This window comes from Orbicella franksi, chromosome 9, assembly GCF_964199315.1.
Source record: "Orbicella franksi chromosome 9, jaOrbFran1.1, whole genome shotgun sequence".
Classification (NCBI taxonomy): domain Eukaryota; kingdom Metazoa; phylum Cnidaria; class Anthozoa; order Scleractinia; family Merulinidae; genus Orbicella; species Orbicella franksi.
In genome coordinates, this window is record NC_138153.1 from 13847423 (window position 1) to 13859036 (window position 11614).

Sequence of the window (11614 nt, forward strand, 5' to 3'; positions counted from 1 at the left end):
AACTAACTGCGGTTGGGTTTTAGAAACAATATCTTTGAAAAACGTTTCTTTGGAAAATTTCTATCCCTGAAAATTAAGGAGTTCAAACCTGACATTGCACACGAAAATTTATGGGATGAAATATTACGTATATCTCGAGCTCCAAACCTTTCGCCTGTAAACCATTACACAGACAACCAAAAGAATTCGAGTTACCTTTGAAATGCAGTTTATTTAACAAAATACACCGGCAAAGGCATTGGTCTCTAAAAAAAATTGTTGGGCTGCATTGGTGCGCAAGTGAAACACATAGTTATAATTACCAACTTGAAATTGACCGCCATAGCGAATTTGTAAATCGGACGTTTCGAGCGAAGCCGTCGAATTGAATCGCACTGTTCGCGCCAAATTATTTGTTTAGAGCAATTCTTGTTAAGATTATTTTATTTTTCCACTGTATAACACTTTTTCACATATTTTATCACATTTTAGCGTTCGCCACATTTTTATCTATTATAATTTGTTAACATATTTATGCTAATTCAGAAAATTTTACTCACTTGAAAATGACCTCGGAGAGGTCGAAACGCCGTGACTTTTTAGCGCTAGTTTTTATTTCAATATAGAATTTTTTCTTTTAATAAGTTTTAGATTTTACTCGGATTGAGACCGTTGATGGCGTATGATCGACTGATAAGGTGAACTTTGAATATAACTTTATTTTAGAATTATAGCAGTTTCATTAGATGTGGGAATTGTAAACGTTTTTGTTTTTCATGCAATTTGAGTGCGTTTGCATCCCGATTATAACACCCTCGCATTAGGGCATTGCCTAAAGTTTTCGAGCAAGATCACCGCTCCCCGACCCCCCCCCCCCCCCCGCACCCCTCAAGTCCGAAGGTGCCCGTACGGCTATGACCTCTTCATAAGCATGACACAGAGAGACTCTAATAAATTGATTGGTGCTGTTATTGATTGTTTAATCGATTTAAAGTTAGAGTTAAAGAAGAACAGAAAATGAAAACCTGAATACGGGTAGCGAATGAGGTTACTGGTTGGAAATTTAGAGTAAAAATGTGTAAAATCTGAAATGTTTTCCATATATTGGGTCATGCAATCTTCGTGGGTATTATGTGATAACTGGAATTCTAATTGCTACAAGGAAGTTCAATTCGTAGGACTTGATACGAAAACGGGTTACATGAACGACAAATGAAATAAACAAACTATCGGATTATGAGTCAAATTATTACCGAAGAATCTTTAAAGTGAAGTTCCAAAGTGATCGTTTATTGATTACTTGAGCAATTACTTTAACTTTTGTTGATGCGAAGTCGGTGTATTTTGTTCATCATCAATTTCAAATCGAATCTGGAAAGTAGTATCATCACTGAAAGGGGACTCAGTACTATAATTCAGTCAGCTAGGCAAAACTTGGTTTTATTAGCACTAGCTGTGCGAATACGAGCAGCAGCATGCATTTACAAGTGACTAAAACACATTCATTCTTTTCACGTTGTCCCAATTAGGGGTTATCCTTCATAAGTGGAAGCATAAGCATGGATACACGAAGAACAAAATTGTTCTTTATTCCTCTTTTAATTCTTATACTAGTAATAATCAGAGATTAGAGGAGTGCTTTCGACAGGATATTGTCTGTGAGAGGGAGTTAACAGGATTTATAGGCATATATGTTGCTATTTTACTCGGTAGATTTACTTTGTGGCACAATGGCCGCCGAGCTTGACAAATCGGTAAATTCACTTTCTGGCACAATCGCCGCCAAGCTACACAACTTAGTTCGTTTATCATGTGACCAAAAGCTATAGTAATGTTGCTCGATGACTGTCGAATGTATTCACTGCCAAATTCATTCACAATGACAAGATGGCTTTTCTTCGTCGAAGGCGAGAGGGTTGATAACACAATGCCGAATTTCCGTTTGATATTTGCACCGGGAGTAGCACACAAGTCCCTAAGACTTTGATAAAACATTTTGAAAAACATAACGACTTACTCGAACGAAATATAAGGCAATTTAACTTACCAACAGCAGTAGTTTCTCCTATAAAGAACAGCCAAATAATTCCACCTTCTTGACTACTTTCTCCACATACGCAAAAGCACGTGGAACTTGCGTGAAATCGAGGCCAATAGGCTTAGAAGCGAGGGCACAGTCTCAGAGGGGGTGGGGGCTAAATTTGACGCGACTTAAGGACGGTGCCTACTTTTGATTGTGCGCACACGTTTGCGCATCACGCAAGCATGGTTTAAGCGCCACGCACGCGCTGGGTTGACAGTGACGCAATCAACTACGCTACCAAGTACACGACTGAAATGAAAGCAAAGTTTTCCTACTGTGACCAAATCAAGTTTAAGGAACCTGTACTTAAACCAGGAATACCAGACTAGCAGCGTATCGCTAACCACTAACTGTTAACGTCTTCCAGCTGAAAAACTAGCCGTTATCTGTCAAAAATTATACTGAAATCCAATTGTAAACATGTACCTGCACATGGCGTAGTGCGCACGCGAAACAAGTATGAGATACGCATTTGTTTTACTAACTAGGGAGGTGACAGGAAAAATGTTACGGGCACCGTAAAAGTTTTCAAACAAGATCAATAACTTTAACAAACGCGTGGTTACCTCTACATTTTATGTTATGAAATGGAAGTGGCAAGCCTATTCAACACGTGATTAGTTTCTGGTTGTGAGCAAAAGGTATTTAGACTGTATTTTAGCTGAACCAGAGGAAGGCTGTCAGAGACGCTAAAAACGCTGTGGCAACGATTTTGTTATTAAAAACATAGCAAAAATGGTTTTTATGTTACCATTTACCATGTAGTTTTAAGATCTTTATAAATGTGTTTGCGTTTCTGTATATAAAGGCGAATTCTATGGAAATCTGTGAAGAAATATCCTTTCCTTCTTTTTTTTTCAGAAAAATGCTGATGTCAGCATTTTTGATGAGATTCAAGGTTAATTATCTCGAAAAAACGCCCAGCTACCCCAATTTTTTTTTCTGGATGCTAATAGCCCTTACAAAGATCTACTTTTTCCGCGTGGTCCTAACCCGGAGCAAAAACCTTTGTATTTAGTAGGCACCGTCCTTTAATTCGTGGTGAGGACAACAAAAGAAAATATCGGTGTGTTTGTTCTGGCTATGTTTCAGTCGCTGAAACTGTCCTCACTCTTCTTGTGCGTTGAAAAGTAAGACCTTCTAAGACGGGGGTTTTCAAGCGTAGGATTTCGCAATGATTCATCTCAGAAAATGAATGAACGATTATGTGGATTAGACTGGTGGAACTAAAAGATGTTACTAGAATTTCATTTCAGATATGGTCAGTGACTTGATGGTTAGTGCTCGCGGTTCTCGTTAGAAAAACAACTGACAAGTTGACAGCCTGAGTGAGAAATTTTCTTCTCCAGCAGAGAGCAAATTTCCTCAGTTCCACATGATGGTCAACGTTTCGAGTCATGTATAACAAAAGTGTCCGGTTTCGGTATAAACAAAAGCTGAAACATATGATTCATTATGTTGTTGCGGTGAGCCTGCAAGTCCGATGTTGGTCGTAAATCAGTTTCTTAACATCAAAATTCAACGTGCGGATTCTTGGAAACTCAGTATGTGGCAAGGTCAAGCCGACGAGGAAATGTGTTTGCTAAATGACCAGTTTTTTTAAAAAAAACTCAGCTATTATTGGACCTAAGTGATGACTTGAGGAAACCATTGACACCTTCCCTAGGCAACTTCACCCGGATCCACCCAATCCGGTCACGGAAAAAGTTATTACTTCCTGCAAAATTAACGCCGCTAACTTTTATTGAAGATTCTTCTTTTTAGTCAGTTCTTAAGGGCAACGCCGCCCTTTTCCAATCAAAAACAAGCTGGTAACTCTCTCTAAATTAAATGATTCATTTTTGTCTGTTATTTTTCTCGCTTTTTTCTCATCTTTGCAACCTGTGTGTAATGTTGTTTGATAAAAACAAACCGTTGCTCTTATATTTATAGGCTGATTAATTTTGGTGGATCTTATGAACGCATTTAACTGGATTAATGCAATAAAAATGACATTAAACCCATTTCATGATGACGAAAACATACATTTTTCGGTGTTTTGCTAACACATAGCCGAATAAATCAACATCTGTCCAGTTTTTTTTTTTCCTAAATTCTGTTTTTGTTTGAGACAGTTCACCCCCAACAAGCTGGAACTCGCGATCAAAGAACCCGGGAATGTTATATTTTTATGAACAAAGCTATCTTAAAAAGAATAACAAGGAAGCATTTGCGTTGTAAAAAATTTAGGCCCCGTCCACACAAAGCGTTTTCGCTTGAAAACGCACACCTTTTTTTTCAGGCGTTTTCGCTTACCGCTCACACTAAAACGATCGAAAACGTTCATCAGTCTTCTTCGAAAACGCATACACTGGAAAACGCTATTTAGAATGAGGACACTTGAAGACAAAGTCCTATTGTCGTGGACAGCGAAAAACGGAGCCTTTGAAAACATAAACGTCATTCACATCAAATGTGCGCATGTGAAAAAGATGGTTGTGTTTCCTCATTGCGTATGTATGTTTTCTAGCATTTTAGTTTGGACGGAGAAAATCGGCTGCGAAAACGGTAGTGTGGACTTGAATATTTGATTGATGCCCATTCGAAAAGGCTCTAGTGTCGATGGGGCCTTAAAGCTCTTTAATTAATCAATCAATTAATTTGTTTATTTGGGGCAATAAAATCGAAAGGACATCAACCGCTCATCTCAAAATGACTAGTGCCGTGTGTTTTTTTTTTTTCGAAATTATTTACCTCGGGCTCTGCTGACATTTTATTTTGCGGTTTCTTTTGGTTCATTTTGTTTTCAAAGTAATGAGTTTGGGAAACTAACCCACGCAACTCTAACGATCACGAACAACTGAACACGATCGCACGCGTCTTTAATTATTTTCACACACAAGCCCACAAAACATCAATTTAACGCCCTTTGCTCCTCTCAAAGCAAAAAGATTAAGCTCTTAAAAGCCTTCCTTGCCCAAAAAATTTAATTCAAATAGTTCCTATTGACCTCTTTTGTTTGCCTCAGGGGTGTTTAATATTCCTTTGGGGGTGGGATGGGGTTGTTAAAACAGAGACACAGACTCAACACGAGCCGTTGGCATTGGGAATATTAAACCATTCAAGATAACCAGCCCTTAGACTTGGCCTATGCAGTCGGTCTTAATAAGTGAGATTGAGGCAACACAAGAAGTTAATGTGTTTAATGCTCTCATGTGGCTTGGGACTCTGGGTTCATGAGCAAAACCCCTTGCACGAGAGGTGTATGCCTCCCGGGGGGGACTCCCATGTAAAAAGGACGGGGGGTGCTCGTCGGAAGTTTCGAAAAGAACCCGTAAGAGGTACCTAGATTCTGTTTTGTGGGCGTGGCTCGAAATTTTTTTCACCCCTTGTAGGTATCAATTCTAAAACAAAACATTATCTCCGGTCATTTTTTTTGGCTCAATACCCTAGAAGGTACTGCAAAAGCTCCTGCTGTGGACCTTTTGAGGCTGAACACCCTCACAGGTACCAAAACCACTTCTTTAACCCCTAAAAGGTACGACAAGCACCCCCCGTCCTCGCCCGGTGTATGCATGTTAACGACCCAAATCCTTCTATGAATCACAGTTTAGCCTTACTTTTCTTTATTAAGATTCCGCTATAGGTTTACTAGTGGTTTTATACTGTTACAATATGTACCAACCAAGGAAATGATCTAACAGAAGACTTACAAATCTCAACCTGTTTTCGGAAATAAGTATTAATGCAATTCTTAATTTTTGATCCTGTAAACAGGTATTATTATAGTTCATGTTCATTAGCGTTACAGTTATTTTTATTCTAAGTTGGGTCTCTCTTATTAGCAGAGGGCTCTCCCTCTGCTAGATACTTTTATACATGTAAATATCATTCATTCGCTCATAAGTTCATTCAATGCTACACCTCATAACGTAGTAAAATGCAACTAGAATGCACAGGACGAAAAAGGTTTCCAAATTTATCACAGCTACGGTACTTAAAAGTTAACGTAATGCACAAACCTATGAATGTAGCCCAAAACGATTTTCCAGAGTCTGTCACGAAGTATGAAGTTGATTTGTATGTTGAGATATCCCAGCTGATGTAGAAAGTGACTTTGTTCATGTTGCCTAAGTTCTTTAGGTAATTACAGTATTCTAAATGTAGTTAATAAAATTAAAGTCACTGTCATTATGGAAGTTCAGTTCCCTAGCACTAAAAGTAACCAAGAGATGGGAGGTACAGTACATGTATTTTAAGAGATGCCCTAACAATTAGTGCAGGCACGATGGCCTCATAGTTAGTGTGCTCCACTCCAGATCAAGTGGTCCGGGTTCGAGCCCTGGCCAGGGACATTGTGTTGTGTTCTTGGGTAAGACACTTTACTAACACAGTACCTCTCTCCACCCAGGTGTATAAATGGGTACCGGCGAATTCAATGCTGGGGGTAACCCTGCGATGGACTAGCATCCCATCCAGGGGGAGTAGAAATACTCCTAGTCGCTTCATGCTACTGATACTGGAGATAAGTGCCAGCTTGGTGACCCACTTGGCTCGCATGCAGAATTAACCTTTACCTACCTACATGCAACAATTGGGCAATATGCATATGTTATGTATTTTTAGACATTTCATGACCAAGAAGAAGGAAAACTGTTAAGTATACTTTATACTTAACCTATAATCAAAATTTCAAAGGGATTGACCTTGAGTTATCCAATCAAAAATAAGACTATCGCACCAAATGACCCACATGCTGAAGCACACCCCAGAGGATTACAAAAAGAAGATATATCCAGCGTGCAAGTTTTTAACTTGACTGAATGGTCTTCAAGACATGCATAAGAAGCCCAGTGGTGATGGTATAGTCTACAATGCAATGAACAACAATCACTGCAAACAAAAACACTCCAAAGTCCTTGAGGGAAGCCAAAAGTGCTGTGAAAATAAAATTGACTTTGTGTGTAAATTCTATGGGAATTCCACAGAGTTGTAGGGCAACAGTAAGCATGGAGATAAAGGTAGAGTGGGATGTCTGAAAAATAAACAGAATTAAGAAATATTTAAACTAAAATGTGAAGGCATTGATTCATGCAACGAGGGAGAAAGACGGGAGTCAAAAGCTCTTGCTTCCCATGCTCCTCTTTACATGGTCACCCTGACTCCAGGGGTGAATTAAAACAATATTATCAATTATGAGATATTTATACTGTTACCATTTTCTTCTGCTACTCTTCTCAGAAATCATGTTTCTTGCCCTTTCCTCTACCACCCCCACCCTTGTGGTTTGCATTGCCATATGTGTCTCTCTAGACAGTTCTCTGTGTATTTGTAGATGTTTTGAGATTCACCACTTAATTTGTTACTTGGAGTGCAAGAATCAGGACGTTGGTTTAATCATATGATGGGTGGCGGAGGTTACCACGCTAGATTCCAGCTTGCCTGGTCCATGTTCAAGCCCTGTTCAAGCCAGAGCCAGTGCATTATGTTCTTGGACATGACATGTTACTCTCACAATGCCTCTCTACACCCTGGTATATACTGTAAATAGGTATTGGCTAATTAAATCCAGGGAGGTTACCCTGTACTGGACCATCACCCCACCCAAACTACAAAATTGTACTCTTAGGCTAGCTTTTTCATTGTCGTCAATAAAGAGATAATACATCTATCATTGGTAAGCTCAAAGGGGGGGGGGGGGAGGGGGACCTTGGGCATATATATGGGCATTTTGACTAAAAGTCTGGGCCCCAGTGTGGGGATGTTTTGTTTTTGGCAAGGAGGAAGGGGAACTGAATCACATCATGGTATGTGCTCCTCAGTGTGGACATCTTGAAATAGTTCTTCTGTAGAAGAACACAAGCATTTTGCAGATGACAACTTGTTTTCAACAAATAAAACAACTACTTCTCCCTACTTTGTGGGGATTTAGAGGATTTTTAATTTTTAGTCTCACTTTTTATCAGATAATCAAGTGTCGGAATTCTTATATTTTCCATCCATTGACAGGGTACATTAAGCACCTCTTGAAATTTAAGGATACCTGCAGGGCAGTACACCATGGCACTATGCTAAGGTGGGGATGTTTGATCTGATTTCACCTATTTTGGGGCCCTACGGTGGGGATGTTAACCAAACATTCTTATGAAAAGTCAATTATCCCATATATGCCCAGGGTCCCCACAGGGTTTAACATTGATAGATGGATAAGTGCCAGTTTGATGAGCCACTTGCCTCAAATGCAAATTTGCATTAATATTTAAGAAATTCTCTGACCTAGTACTACCGCAATTAAAGGCACTAGGTCATGGTACTTTGGCTAATTCTGATTATTTTGGTTAGTTATGTACTCTAAACTTCAAATTGGCAGAACAATAAAAATATGCACCTCTTGAAATTTACGAATGCCTGCCTTTAAAGGCAAGTCACAGCCACATAACAACCAAGGATGATCTCTGAGCATTATAAATGGCATTTTCATACAAATACAAATTGAGATAAGCTTGAAAGAGCTCAGCCTGACATTCGTCAAGATTACACAAATGTACCGTAATCAATTTTATACCCAGTTTTCCCACTCATGCCCCTTTTTGGCTTTTCTGAGACAGTTTATTTTGAGTTTTTCTACATTTTTAAGCCAATACTGTGATGCTGCAGTTAATTCCATGACCAGGCCAGTAACTCTAAACTTGCCTCAAATTGCATTACATAGCTCCTTTAATACAGGACAACAGGGAACAATTTGCAGGCTTGTGTCTTTAAAAACACTTTTACAAGTCTGCATAAGAGCCAAGTGGCCCATCAGGTCGGAGCTTATTCCGGTTTCTGTAGCATGTAGTGACTAGGAGTATTTCTACTCTCCCCTGGATGGTACCTAATCCATTGCATGGTTATCCCAGGCATTAAGTTCACTGTAACTATTTATATACCTGGGTGGAGAGAGGCACTGTTAGAGTAGGGTGTCTTGCCCAAGAACAAAACACAATGTCCCCAGCCAGGGCTCAAACGCAGACTGCTCAATTCAGAGACAAGCGCACTAACCATGAGGCCACCATGCCTACCAGAGTACTTTTATAGTATACTATTATAACTGACCTGTCTTAAGCTTGGCACACACATAAACAACAGCTGTAAAGCAAGGAATGGCCATATCATAGACTGAAAGAAATATAAGAATACAAAATTATTACTGTGATCAGAGAAAAAATGTGTATCACTGTGATGCAATATAGAGAACAAGATGTGGATTGACTGAAATGTGACATTTCTCAATGACTGGTCACCTTAATGTCTTACAAGTGAAGGCAATAAAGAAACGACATCTAGTTGAATGAAACAAGACAAATTCCCCAAGCAACAATGTTTTCCATATATTAACCCTTTCACCCCCACATTTTTACCAAAAAATGCCATTTTAACCGCTAAATTAGTTTTTTGGCTGCCACAATGCTAAATGGGCCTTAGTTTTGCTGAAAAAGGTATTTTTTTACCAAAAAGATAAATTTCCTGAAAATTAGGTTTAAAATGTTTAAAATTTTAATTTAGCGCATACGCATAAGCCAAAATTTGGACTTTCCTTTTCCCAGCCCTTTTACTCTCGCTATCTTTTGCGTTTCATTTTCTTTCTGGCTGCCGTAAAATGCTGGGTGTTAATCATGGGCAAAGCCCGAAATGGGACCTTGATCAATTATAGGTATAATGAGCCATTTTACCACCATTCTTGCACCAAAACTGATAAAGTTGTTTTTCAATTTGCTACGTCAGAATGTGGTCGATATCCAAAATCCACTGTTGTGTGGATAGATCTATCCTAGCTCCACTATCTGCTTATAAAGGATATTTGGTAACATTTCAATTGATGACATCACAAGTGGTACATTAAAGAGCATGACCACTCAGTGCGTGTATATGTGCGCTTAGGGATAAAAGGGTTAATAAAACATTTTCCACACATTTTTTTAAGATTAAGCAGAAAGAGCCAAGAAAGATTTTTAAATACAAACAAATTTCAGGTCCATTACCCACCATAGATTCTGGATAAAGGTAAAAGCCAAGTCAACATCAATACAAGGCAGAACTGTCCATAAATGCAATATCATCAAAATCTATACATTGTGCATGTGAGATATCACTTTTTCATGTTTTTTTTTTTTTTTTTATTCAAAGCAATTTATGTCTGCCGTGTGTCCAATATCAAATCCCAGCACAAATACCCCTAGTCATCACCGAAACTGTAAGCTCCAGATGGTGGTCTAGAACACTTCCCCCGATCAATGCAGAGTTTACCTACAACCTTACTCCAAGAAAGGTCACTAGAAATTCAGAGAGGTAGAAGGGTTTCAAAAGCCAAAGCTTTTGTAAAAAAAACTTTAATAAAGGAAGGTATAAAGCTTAACTGACATCAGCTTCAGTTGCTAGCTAATTCCGGTCCAATACCTACAATATGAAGACAGTCCGTTGTTAGAGGGTAGGGCTGGGATGATTTAGGGGGATACGGGGGGTTCTGTCGCTCCCCCCACTCCTAAATTAAAATAAATGAGACATTATAACATGCTAATTTGACCTCAGAATGCCCAAAATCTCATTTCTGAGGATCTCAATTTAAAAAATTTTACGGGAGAGGATTTCCCTGGAGCTGGTATCTCAGCAGTCCGTATCTCTAACACACTTCTTTGAAGTCCTGTATCTGGCCCAGGTAGGGATGAGAGTTCAACTCAACACAACCTTCAGGATGTGCATGTATATTTACTGGAACAGCAATGCGCATCCCTGCCAAAGAAATGTGAGAAATTCTACTACTTCACAATGTAGCTGTTGGTGATATTACTGCTCGAGAAACAGCCAATTACAGTCTCAAAAACAGCCCCATAGAGTCATTGGCACGGTAGAGTCCCATCTAAATCTCAAACATCGCTCAGATGGAGGATGAATTGAGTGCGTGAAACAGATGTCTGTCTCCTCAGCTAACGCTATCTTACCTCTGACTGGACCAAATCATTTTGAGAATTACCACGATCTTGGTTTCTATTCAAAGAAAGTAAAACTTCCAAGTTTACATAGGTCCACTTGCTCACTAATACAACAGCCAAGATGATATTGAATATAACTCGAGTCCATATACCAGAGTTTGAGGTGGAAGATAAGTGTTCAACTGTTTTGTTGACTTCAGCTGGCGGAAGATTCTGGTGGTGACTTGTCACTTCGGGTACATCTTTAAATTCGTCGTCCAAATAATTTTTTCCGTCCGTTTCTATATCTTTTGATTCGCAAGCAGTTTCTTCAGCTTTACTGCTTTGGACAGTTTGGTTGTCTTCATCTTCTACAGGCGACGAAACATCTTTTTCCCTAACAATAGTTTCACTTTCCTCGGGATCAACATCAAATTTGTTCTGATTAGAAACATCTTTTTCCGCTGAAGTAGAATTTAAAACAATCTCAGATGGTTGGTGCTGTGAGTTTAAAGTAGTGAGATGGCTTGATCGACTTCCCAATATTCTCTGAAGGCGATCCTCGCTATTTTGCAGCACTTTTCTTCTCCTCGCTTCTCGGCGCCGAGCGTCAGCCATCTTGGAA

At 39.2% G+C, this 11614-nt stretch overlaps 1 protein-coding gene across 1 annotated transcript; it reads right to left on the bottom strand.

Annotated features, from left to right (window-relative positions):
• Positions 1-4777: 4777 nt before the first annotated feature.
• LOC145496969 (uncharacterized) lies at positions 4778-11614 on the bottom strand. The gene is made up of 3 exons (XM_081476737.1): positions 11020-11614; positions 9137-9199; positions 4778-7076 (listed from the first exon to the last, which is right to left on the bottom strand). The coding sequence occupies exons 1-3, from the start codon at positions 11605-11607 to the stop codon at positions 6852-6854; spliced, it is 876 nt and encodes a 291-aa protein (XP_081332863.1). The 5' UTR covers positions 11608-11614; the 3' UTR covers positions 4778-6851.